Source organism: Protomyctophum parallelum (genome assembly GCF_964188405.1).
Source record: "Protomyctophum parallelum genome assembly, chromosome: 5".
NCBI lineage: Eukaryota > Metazoa > Chordata > Actinopteri > Myctophiformes > Myctophidae > Protomyctophum > Protomyctophum parallelum.
This window is the reverse complement of record NC_139702.1, coordinates 30527177-30539312: the sequence shown is the minus strand read 5'-3', so window position 1 is coordinate 30539312 and position 12136 is coordinate 30527177. Positions and strand designations below refer to the sequence as shown.

Sequence of the window (12136 nt, the reverse complement as noted above, 5' to 3'; positions counted from 1 at the left end):
TTCCATCACTGGTTGGAACCGGTTCCAGGGAAACCTTTCAAGCGATGAAATCTCCGAAAGGCCAACTGGGAGTTGTATGCTGAGGAGACGGGAAGAAGTTCGGCCGGCCTTGCCAGACCCAGAGACAGCAGATGTGGATGCAGCCTATATGCAGCCTCCTGTGTGCATCCCACGTGGTTATAACAGGAACTACATCCCAGGTTGGGACGAGGAGTGCAGCCGCCTCCTGAGTGAACACCAGAGAGCCATGCAGCTCCAGAGAAGAGGTGGATGTAACTGACCGCAGGCAGCACTGCTCCAGAGGCTGGACGCCACCCGCAAGGCCAGATGGACAAAAGTCGTCGAGTCAATCGACTTCACCCATTCTAGTCGCATTCTAAGGCGTGGCAGACCATCAACCAGCTTACAGGCAGAAATACAACAGCCCACAGATGCCCAGTCACCGCAGATGCCATCGCTTCCCAGCTCCTGAAGAACGGCCACTTCCCCGGATGCAGACAAAGACTTTGCCCCCGACTGACATCGCGAGAGGTGTCTTGCATCTCAAGAGCGGCCAAGTGTCGATTCCAACATCTCGGGAGAATTTACAGCAGAGGAACTCAGTGAGGCCATGAGCAAGCTCAAGCCGTGGCAAATCTCCTGGCCGTGACAACATCCACCCGGAGTTCGTCATCCACCAGAGCACAACAACATCTGGCTGGCTTTGTGCTTTCTTTACAGCATGCTACCGGAGGTTAAAGCTCCCAAAGATTTGGCGCCTCTCATAGCTTTGCCAAAGCCAAATAAAGATGCGGAAGACCCCAAGTCATACAGGCCTCATCTCTCTGCTCAGTGTCCCATTTAAGACCTTGGAGAGGATGGCCATAGAGCCATTGGTGGACTCACAGCTCCCACGGGAACAAGCTGGTTTCCGTCGTGGAAGGTCCACAGCAGACCAGGTAACACTACTTTCTCAAGACATCGAGAACAGCTTCCAGGACAATGAGAAAGCTGGGGTGGTGTACCTGGACCTGACTGCCGCATACGACACCGTGTGGCACACGCACGCATGCACGCACGCACACACACACACACACACACACACACCCTCACACACACACACACACACACACACTGCATTCTACCACAAGGTCACCTTCCAGGAACATTTCAGTGCAAACATTGTAGATTTAGTAATTCAATGGAAGTTGAAATATAAATCTGTAAAGTAACTAGTAACTACAATTTCAGGATTTCAAATTCAAAAATAGCAGATATACAAACTGGAAACGCGTTGCTTCGCGCCGCGTCTCCAGCTTGCAGATCTGCGACTCCTGATGTGGTTGTGTCACGCTGTAGTAGTAAATGATCAAGTAAGGTGGTTAGTTAAAATAGTTAAAACATGGAGATAAGAGGTTTCTTTCTGTCCTGTGAACCACAGGAGGAGTACATGAGGGAGCAGATAGAGTGGCAGCAGCAGCCGTTCAGCCACAACCAGGCCTGTATGGACATCATCGCTGCAAAGCCTCATGGGATACTGCGCATTCTGGACGACCAGAGCGGCTTCCCTCAGGTATGTTCCTTCAGGTCAGTGGGCTTGTGGTTAAAGTGTCCGCCCTGAGACTGGGAGGTCGGGGTTCGATCCCTGGCCGGGTCATACCAAAGACTCTAAAATGGGACCCAGTGCCTCCCTGCTTGACACTTGGCATCAAGGGTTGGATTGGGGGTAAGTCCCTGCGACATACTAGCGTCATGTCCAGGGGGTGTACTTGTACATCAAGCTGCCTCACGCTACAGAAACAGGAGATAGGCTCCTGCCCTATGGGCCTCATGGCTCGGCAAGGCTACTTACTACTATGTTCCTTCAGGGCCCGCTATAAAATGTATGCCCATATATGGGCATATATTGATGACATGAGCAAGTCATATATATTAGTGACATGTCTGTCTATATATGGGTATAATCGGGTTGTTTATGGATATGTCTGAGTCAGAGTGGCCATGGTTCGCCCTCCCATTAGTCAATTGATTGGTTCAAGCATTGTGTTGTAGGCACACATCATCATATTACATGTTTACTGTTTGGATTCTCTTGGTGGATTCTTGGTGGAGTAGCGAATTTTGTGGACCAGACCCATTGCAAGATGCTGTACTGTCGTTGTCAACCCTAAACCATTCCAGTCTGTCAAAGTGGGCAGGGGCAGGGGTGAGGTGGGTTCAGGGAGTGAGGCCAAACTGGATCCACACAACAAATGCCAAGGCATAAAAACGCACTTGACTGTACACACCCACACATTTGCGCAAGCACACACGTGCACGAGCGTGCCCATGCACGCGCGCACACACAAACCCACACACAGGGACAGTGATGAGTGTGGTGAGTTATCGTACTTTAATTGCGAGCTGAGCGAGATGACGCATTACTCGACCAGAACTTGCTGGCAACATTTCCCAACGACTGGCTTTGGGGTTTATGTTTTTGTGCAACAGAATAAAAAGTAATTATCTCACTGAGACTGAAGCTCCTAGAGGAGATGTCTGATTAGCCTGGCTAATAAGCCAGACTGAATCAGCCGTTGGCTGAGTCTGGCTTATTAGCCAGGCTAATGTCTGATACCGACTGATACCGGCTAACTCCTTAACCTCTTTTGACCTGTGGTGTCCCTGTTTGGGGCCTTGGCTACAACCTTTTCAAAATGTCACATGAAACCCAAGCCGATTTTACTTGTTTCAGCAGGCATGGCAGGCTATTAGCAACACAGCTGCAGCTACAAATAAATAAATAATGATGACAATATGAAATGTCACGATTATTGTGGCAAAAATAATTGTGATTAACGATATTATTGTGATAATCAAAATATGCTTAAACTTGAACCTGCCGCATCCTTATTTTGGGGGAACGTTCACCAGAAATAGCAGATCTATACAAGCTCAGAACAGTTGTGAGCTCGTATATTTTTGCTATTTTTGGCGAATCGTTTTGGGCAGAGTGAAATAAGAGCTAAGGTAAGTTGTACTAAATGTGTACGACGGAGGACAATTTATGATAGGACGTAGATTGTTAAACTATAATTCTGCTTGTAAAGGTTCTATAGTTAAAGCTTGTTGTGTTATTGTGGTTGCCAGGCAACAGACCACACCTTCCTCCAGAAGTGCCACTATCACCATGGTGAAAATCCGTTGTACATCAAGCCAAAGATGCCACTCCCCGAGTTCACCATCAGACATTATGCCGGGAAAGTCAGCTACCAGGTGAGTTGTTAAAGTCACCAGGTGAGTTGTTAAAATCAGCTACCAGGTGAGTTATTAAAGTCTGCTACCAGGTGAGTTGTTAAAGTCACCAGGTGAGTTGTTAAAATCAGCTACCAGGTGAGTGTTAAAGTCAGCTACCAGGTGAGTTATTAAAGTCACCTACCAGGTGAGTTATTAAAGTCACCTACCAGGTGAGTTATTAAAGTCAGCTACCAGGTGAGTTATTAAAGTCAGCTACCAGGTGAGTTATTACTTGCGCAAGCAGAGCGCGCAAGTAATATTTTCGCCCGGTCTCCTTCGTCGTGACAGCTGTTCTGACCATATTTCTTACGTCATCATTTAGAGCTAGTCATACATATACTATATACATAATCAGTAAAAAATTAAATAGCAAATTGTGCCTGATCTGCTGGGACCAGAGTACGTGGTGTGTATGTGTATGACTAGCTCTAAATGATGACGTAAGAAATATGGTCATTTCGTCATCATTGGTCCAGCAACACAGGCACAGATTTGATGTTTTTCTGCGTAAGCCTCAAATGGCGGAACAGCTGTCACGGTTTTTGGCGCAAAGTAACCACAGTATACCGCTAATCAACTTACAACTACACACTTTATACAGTATAGAGTATATATGTATACATATATAGTATATGCCTATATACTATATATATACTATATATATTTCTTACGTCATCATTTAGAGCTAGTCATACGTATACTATATACATAATCAGTAAAAAATAAAATAGCAAATTGTGCCTGATCTGCTGGGACCAGAGTACGTGGTGTGTATGTGTATGACTAGCTCTAAATGATGACGTAAGAAATATGGTCATTTCGTCATCATTGGTCCAGCAACACAGGCACAGATTTGATGTTTTTCTGCGTAAGCCTCAAATGGCGGAACAGCTGTCACGGTTTTTGGCGCAAAGTAACCACAGTATACCGCTAATCAACTTACAACTACACACTTTATACAGTATAGAGTATAGAGTATATATGTATACATATATAGTATATGCCTATATACTATATATATACTATATATATTTCTTACGTCATCATTTAGAGCTAGTCATACGTATACTATATACATAATCAGTAAAAAATAAAATAGCAAATTGTACCTGATCTGCTGGGACCAGAGTACGTGGTGTGTATGTGTATGACTAGCTCTTAATGATGACGTAATAAATATGGTCATTTGTGGTCATTTGGTCCAGCAACACAGGCACAGATTTGATGTTTTTCTGCGTAAGCCTCAAATGGCGGAACAGCTGTCACGGTTTTTGGCGCAAAGTAACCACAGTATACCGCTAATCAACTTACAACTACACACTTTATACAGTATAGAGTATAGAGTATATATGTATACGTATATAGTATATGCCTATATACTATATATATACTATATATATTTCTTACGTCATCATTTAGAGCTAGTCATACGTATACTATATACATAATCAGTAAAAAATTAAATAGCAAATTGTGCCTGATCTGCTGGGACCAGATTACGTGGTGTGTATGTGTATGACTAGCTCTTAATGATGACGTAATAAATATGGTCATTTGTGGTCATTTGGTCCAGCAACACAGGCACAGATTTGATGTTTTTCTGCGTAAGCCTCAAATGGCGGAACAGCTGTCACGGTTTTTGGCGCAAAGTAACCACAGTATACCGCTAATCAACTTACAACTACACACTTTATACAGTATAGAGTATAGAGTATATATGTATACGTATATAGTATATGCCTATATACTATATATATACTATATATATTTCTTACGTCATCATTTAGAGCTAGTCATACGTATACTATATACATAATCAGTAAAAAATAAAATAGCTAATTGTGCCTGATCTGCTGGGACCAGAGTACGTGGTGTGTATGTGTATGACTAGAAAAACTAAAAAGGGATCCAGAATATATCTACAACGATAAAACAGTATTTCTTATATAGATAGAAACTTGAATCATACTTAATAATACTAGATGTTTATATGTATAAAGTAGGTAGCAAATAGTTACATCTAAACATTAATCATTTCAAACGTTCCTTCACAGAGATACTGAGATTTGACAGTTTACAGCGGTCGAAAGGACTTGCGCGCTCTGCTTGCGCACTAGTTGGCCATTTATGGCCTACTAGTGTGCAACAAGCAAGTATGCACTCGACAGAGTGCAGTTCTAGTTAAAGTCAGCTACCAGGTGAGTTATTAAAGTCAGCTACCAGGTGCGTTATTAAAGTCAGCTACCAGGTGAGTTATTAAAGTCACCTACCAGGTGAGTTATTAAAGTCACCTACCAGGTGAGTTATTAAAGTCAGCTACCAGGTGAGTTATTAAAGTCAGCTACCAGGTGAGTTATTAAAGTCACCTACCAGGTGAGTTATTAAAGTCACCTACCAGGTGAGTTATTAAAGTCACCTACCAGGTGAGTTATTAAAGTCACCTATAGTACATCCCTCTGTCATTTAAGTCACCTATAGTACACCCCTCTGTTACAAATCCACACAAAGGTCCTGATTCTTCAAAAACGAAATGCGCCAGAGTGTAACGGTGGCGGAAACAGATATCGTATTTATCCGTCCGATCAAGCTACGTTGAGATGACGTGTTATTCAGAGAGTGGTGTGTACCACAGGTGCGCAGGTGTATCGCAGGTGTATGTCATACTGAATGCAGCGGGTGCAAAGTGATCGGAAAAGCACCCGACAACCTCATCTGCATTGATCCACGCCCAATTTCATACCATAAAAGGCTTCAAGCATGACTCAGCAGACAGCAGTTTGTCTGAGATCACAGCCGCGGTCACTGCTATCGAAGCTTGCAACGGTGCGTGCTCCGCTGAAGCAATATAATTATAATTTATTTAATTAAGTTCGGGACCAAGGCGGGTGCTCTCTCACACCTATGCAGAGGTAAAACATATCCGATATTTAAAATATCGGATATGTCAATGCAAAAGTCGTCTTTTCAGAGAGAGCGAGAGAGAGAGAGAGACGAGAGAGGGAGGGGGGCTGCATGGGCCCTCGACACTGTTGCGCGATAAAGAACAGTAGCCCATAGCCCCATACATTCATAAGTAAATATATTATAGGCCTACCTCGTAGGCCTGGGATCCTCTTGTCTGAAGAAATTATAATCCAGTGAGTTTATCCAGTGAGTTAAACTATTCTGTGTGTGGCATCCATGTGATCAATATCAATATACATTATTATAAATTCTGTCTGTCTGTCCGTCATGTTCACGAGTGGAGGTGAGCTGGTTTAAAACTGATATGACTGGCCGACTTTCAAACACGCTGCATTCATTAGGCTATAAATGTGGTCTTCTATTTTTTTATATAGGGCTAATTCATCCCCTATTCATTTTCCAATGTGAATCGGATCGGCAGCACGCTGCTGTCTGCCCCCCCCCCCCCCCCCCCCCCCCACACACACACACACACACACCGAAACAACGTTAGATTCGTACAGTGCAAAATGCAGATAAGTGTAGGCCTATGTTCTTATTATAATTGTGAGTTTGTTTTTTAACATGCAGTCCGCGAGAGCCGATCTACAAGCTCACAACGCGTTGCACTGCGAGTAGCCTAGAGAAGGCTGTCCAGTGAGCAGCGCAATCGCGCATGGCATGCTATAGAAATATCCTAATAAATAAAATAAAAGGTGTCGGGGCTTGCAGGGGTTTCCTTATGGGACTCTATAGGCTAACTTGCCTCTAGAATGCATGCATTTAGGCATACAAGTGCACTCGGCTTTTATATATATATATATATATATATATATCGTTTTTTTATGTGCTGATCGACCAATATGTTGGGGGCACATGCCTACATATTTTATCTGAGATTTGGGGACTATTTATTGATTCAGCATGAAGACTAAAGCCTTCTGAATAAATCTATATGCAAGTGTATGCTTCCGCAAATTTCTCCGCCACCTAAAGAGGTGGCGGAGGATTTAGCGGAGTTTCCGACGAACCAAAGTCAGCGTCAAGTTCACGGCCATTTCCATGAATTCCAAATTAATGTGGGAAATCCACGTAAATGCCTTTCCGCCAGCGTCACGGCAATATATCAGCGGAAACACGTTGAAGAATCAGGCCCAATGGGAGCAAATCCATCATAAGGGGCATGCAGGTCAGCCTGGTGACTGACAGGCAGGTGTTCAGTCCTGGATTCTGTCTTTCTATACCTGTCTGTCTGTCTGTCTGTCTGTCTGTCTGTCTGTCTGTCTGTCTGTCTGTCTGTCTGTCTGTCTGTCTGTCTGTCTGTCTGTCTGTCTGTCTGTCTGTCAAAATAATCACAGTCATGTGATTTGTAGAGCTGTCACGATCATGACATTTTACTTTAATTATTTATCTCACAAAATGATTGAATTGTGTTTTTGACATTGAACATTGGAACATAATAATAGCTTTTAGGCTGCATGAACAAAAACATCAGGTCAAATATATTTCCATTAATTTTAGAAAAAAGCAAAAAAACGATATTTTCAATATCGAAAAGATTATGACGATTATGCAAATAAGAATGATCTCAAATAACATTAGCAGTTACCATCACTATGTCATCATTGTGACAGGCCTAGTATTTGTTCTTCCAGGTGCAGAAGTTCTTGGACAAGAACTTTGACATGGTTCGACAAGATGTCCTGGACCTCTTCACCCAGAGCAAGAGTAAAGTGAGGAACGCACGCACACACGCACGCACGCACGCACGCACGCACACACGCACGCACACACACACACACACACACACACACACACACACACACACACACACACACACACACACACACACACTGTGTTGATTACTAAGATCTAAGACCAAGGCAATACATATTATTACATTGTCTCTGTCGGATGGAAACCACATACTGTATGTCCATATTTTCAGGATTCAAATTACTAACTAAAACAGCAAAAGTAGCAAATCTACATGCCTCGTGACACGTTTCGAGCTTGTGGATCTGCTACTTTTGCTGTTTTTGTGTGATATAAGAGAGATAAGATTGTGAGATTTTCTCTCTCTCTGTGTGTGTGTGTGTGTGTGTGTGTGTGTGTGTGTGTGTGTGTGTGTGTGTGTGTGTGTGTGTGTGTGTGTGTGTGTGTGTGTGTGTGTGTGTCTCTGCGCGCGCGCACGCACGCTCGTGTGTGCGTGTGTGTGTCTTTAGATGGTGTCCAATCTCTTCCTGAAGCACTCAGAGACCGTGTCCCAGCAGAAGACGACCAATCGGAACAGCAGCACGGCCCGGCGCTACCAAGCCAACACTGTCAGCGCCAAGTTCCAGAGCAGCCTCCAGGAGCTACTGGACAAGATAGAGAAGTAAACCACTTAATAATTGTGTATGTGTATAAAGTGGTTAAGATGATTGTGACGCTATGTCATAGCACGCCATAGCACGCCATAGTACATATGTATAGCATAGTAGTAAATATGTATAGTTTATATGTATAGTGTATGTATAGTTTCATTATATAGATATTCCACTGTTACTTTCTTAGCTTACGCATGTTTCATGATAAATGCTTTTATGTGATGTATTCCCATGCTTTTGTTCTTGCTTAAATGTAAGTCGCTCTGGATTAAGAGCGTCTGCTAAATGCCTAAATTGTAAATTGTAAATTGTATGTTAAGTGGTTAGATGTGTTCATATAGAGCATGTTCATTTTAAGGATCAATCAATCGATGGAACCAACATACGTGTAAACGCAACGTTCACTACGTTCTTATAGGTAAACACGATAAGAAAACAAATAAATAAATTCAAGGTCAATTTGGGGGCCCTCTTTCAATACCCTTCCTGGCACAGTGGGCCCCGGCCCGCCTGTTGGGAATCACTTGTTCCATCTATATGTCAAGGATCATATAATGTCAACACTGTGCTGAATTGAATTGATTAGAAAACACACATTGACTGTAACTGCAACCGACACCCACATCACAGAGCTGTCAAGAGCACTCTGATTGCCGGCTCGTTCTAAACCCCCAGTATTCACTGTCTGCTGCTGCCAACACCCGTTCCACCTATTGATCCCCTCTTGAGGACTGAGGAGATGGGCTGAGAGGCTCACTGTTGCCGGGTCTGCTTATTATTTTGGGCTTTGCTAATTTGGGAATGCAAGTTCCTAGATGTTGTTTGCACCAGTGGTTCTCAAACAATTGGCTATTTGTATAATGTTTAAAGCGCTCGTGTCTCCTAATGCTAGTCGCCTGTTCTGGGCTTGTTTTTCGTAGACCTGGTTTGCGTATTTCTCTCGCTAACCCTGGCAACAGGGCTGAGGCTGTCTGCTCCCATCACTTCTGACAACGTTCAGTACATGACAGTGTAACCAGTGATCACTGAAGCGAACACCCGACAACGTCAGAGCCTTCACACTCCATCACACCTCTATGCCTATCTAGAGTTATGACAAACGGTCAAGCTGTTCCAGAGAAGAGGCCGTTTGTTTGCCGTTTATCTCATTTAAACCGCGAAAGCCAGTATACTGCCGCTATAGGCATATACGCACAGTACGCATCGTGTGTTTAGGGCAACACGCCGAGGGGGGGGAAACAAAATGCGGCACGCCGATCCTCATAATAATAATTTTCTCTGCGGATCCGCCACTTAATAACGAGTGCATGTGCGGCGTGCGTGCATGTGTGATCATTTGGGGGGGGGGCACAAACATATCGTGCGTATAGGGAAACCAAATTGTCAGGGGCGTCCCTGGGGAAAGCATCTGTGTCATTTCGATTTGCAACATGGTTTTTTTTTACGCTTAGGATTTAGAACAGCGCTAGTCAAAAATAGCAGATCTAAAGCTCACAGCCGATGTTATGTACATCTGCTATTTTTGAAAAAGTGTTTGATTTTTTTTTGAATAATTTTCAATTGCCTAACACTGTCTTCTGGGGGGTCCCTGGCACAAAACATTTTCAGATGGGGGGGGGGGGGGTCCTGCCAAATACATTTTGGGTGTCTACAAATTTACAAATCGGCATTTATAGGTATAATGTACCTCGGGTCTTAGTGGGTTACGACTAGACTGTAAGTCGTGACTCCAAAGGAGGGGATATGATGATCCATCCTCCTCGTCTCGCTCGTTGTTGTGGCCGCATTTCTCAGCCCAAAGCGAACGATCGACGTGGACTATTTTAGGCCTTTAAGTGGATTTTCGGTGTAAAGTGGATCCATCACCGTTGTGCTATTGTTGTGGACGGATGACCTTCTGGTCCTTGGCTTGAGTTCGATCTCATCTCTGATGGATGAGGATGGGGATTAGGGCCTCAGAGTTCACTATAGCGAAAGCGACACAGCACAATCCCAATGTTCATTCTCCTCCAAGGTGTGTACATAGCGGTGATGATGGGGAAAAAGCATACTCAAATGTTTTACTTACAGTAAGTGAAAGTATCATTGGTTCAATGCATTCAAACCTTTATTTATTTATTTTCTCGAAAGACATGAGGTTGGCCTCATTTGCATTGAGATACATCACAGTACAATTTCATTTTCACATCAATGATAAAACAAAACAAAACAGATCAATACTGCAATGCAGAAAGACGTTACAAGTAAAAGTACGGTATTCAAAATGTACTTGGGTAAAAGTGCAAACGTATCGGAATGGATTTAAAGGACCAAAAGTAAAGGTATACTATGTCTTATTTCGCAACTGTTCAAAATTATTTTTTGTTGTTGTTGAAAATAGCAGATCTATACAAGCTCAGTTGTGAGCTTGTAGATCGGCGATTTGGTGTCCCTACATTGCCTCACACCATCAGGACTATTGCTTTCTAATTATGATTAGTAAATGATCATTCATTCATGCATTCATCCATTCATTCATCCATTCATTCATCCATTCATTCATTCATTCATTCATTCATTCATTCATTCATTCATTCATTCATTCATTCATTCATCATCCATCCATCCATCCATCCATTCATTCATTCATTCATTCATTCATTCATTCATTCATATATTCTTCTGTCTGTGTGTCCGTGGCAGGTGTAACCCATATTTTGTGCGATGCATAAAGCCAAATCATTACAAGGTACAGTATGCTTGTGCATTTCATTTATAACTTAATACATCTGAAACGTGTATCTGACAAATGTTCATGTATATTATTATTCTGTTATATTCAATTGTATCTTGTGTGCGTGTACACAACACATGTATAGGAGCCAGGCGTGTTCGATCTGGAGCTGGTGAAGACTCAGCTGCGTTACTCTGGCATCCTGGACACCATCCAGATCAGGAAAGAGGGCTATCCAAACAGACTGCTCTTTCACAGCTTCCTGTGGAGGTTAGTGACCAGAGTGGTGGGGTGGGGGGTCATCTCTGGGGCGGTCGACAACCAATCTGGGGCGGCCGACAACCAAATGCGAGTCATGAGAAGAAAAGGGTCCCGCACACTGTCCTCACTTATAGAGCAGTAGTTTTATTCAGATGAAAACGTTTCGGTCTAAACGACCTTCATCATCTCTCTCTCTCTCTCTCTCTCTCTCTCTCTCTCTCTCTCTCTCTCTCTCTCTCATCCTGATAGGACATGAGGTTTCCCCCAACAGAGACGATATTTTGTACAGGCAGAGTGGTTATTCTAGACTAATAATATATGGTTAATTTAAGGAAAATCTAAATCTATCTTATCCACTTAAAACCAATGTGAAGAGAATAGAGATGCTATAGGGTTAAAAAAGGTTTACCGTCGCCTGCATTCACACTTACATAAAGACTCATTCATTTAGATTCAGTGCACTCTCAAGTCATTGGACCGTTCAGTGAAATTGGCACATTTAACAGAAGCTCTATCATCCACAGTGAGAATCATTGGTTTGATTGATTGGACTGGATTGATGAGAAGAACACACACGACGCGACTGTAGCGCACA

General features: G+C 43.1%; 1 protein-coding gene across 1 annotated transcript in view; it reads left to right on the top strand.

The window, feature by feature from the left end:
* Positions 1-12136, top strand: part of myo15ab (myosin XVAb) — a gene marked incomplete at both ends in the record, with an annotated part of 142713 nt that overhangs the window by 36572 nt on the left and 94005 nt on the right. Inside the window, 6 exons of the mRNA XM_083764426.1 lie at positions 1421-1552; positions 3109-3234; positions 7854-7931; positions 8424-8575; positions 11250-11295; positions 11426-11550. Coding sequence (XP_083620552.1) covers positions 1421-1552; positions 3109-3234; positions 7854-7931; positions 8424-8575; positions 11250-11295; positions 11426-11550 — 659 coding nt within the window. The remainder of the gene's footprint in view (positions 1-1420; positions 1553-3108; positions 3235-7853; positions 7932-8423; positions 8576-11249; positions 11296-11425; positions 11551-12136) is intronic.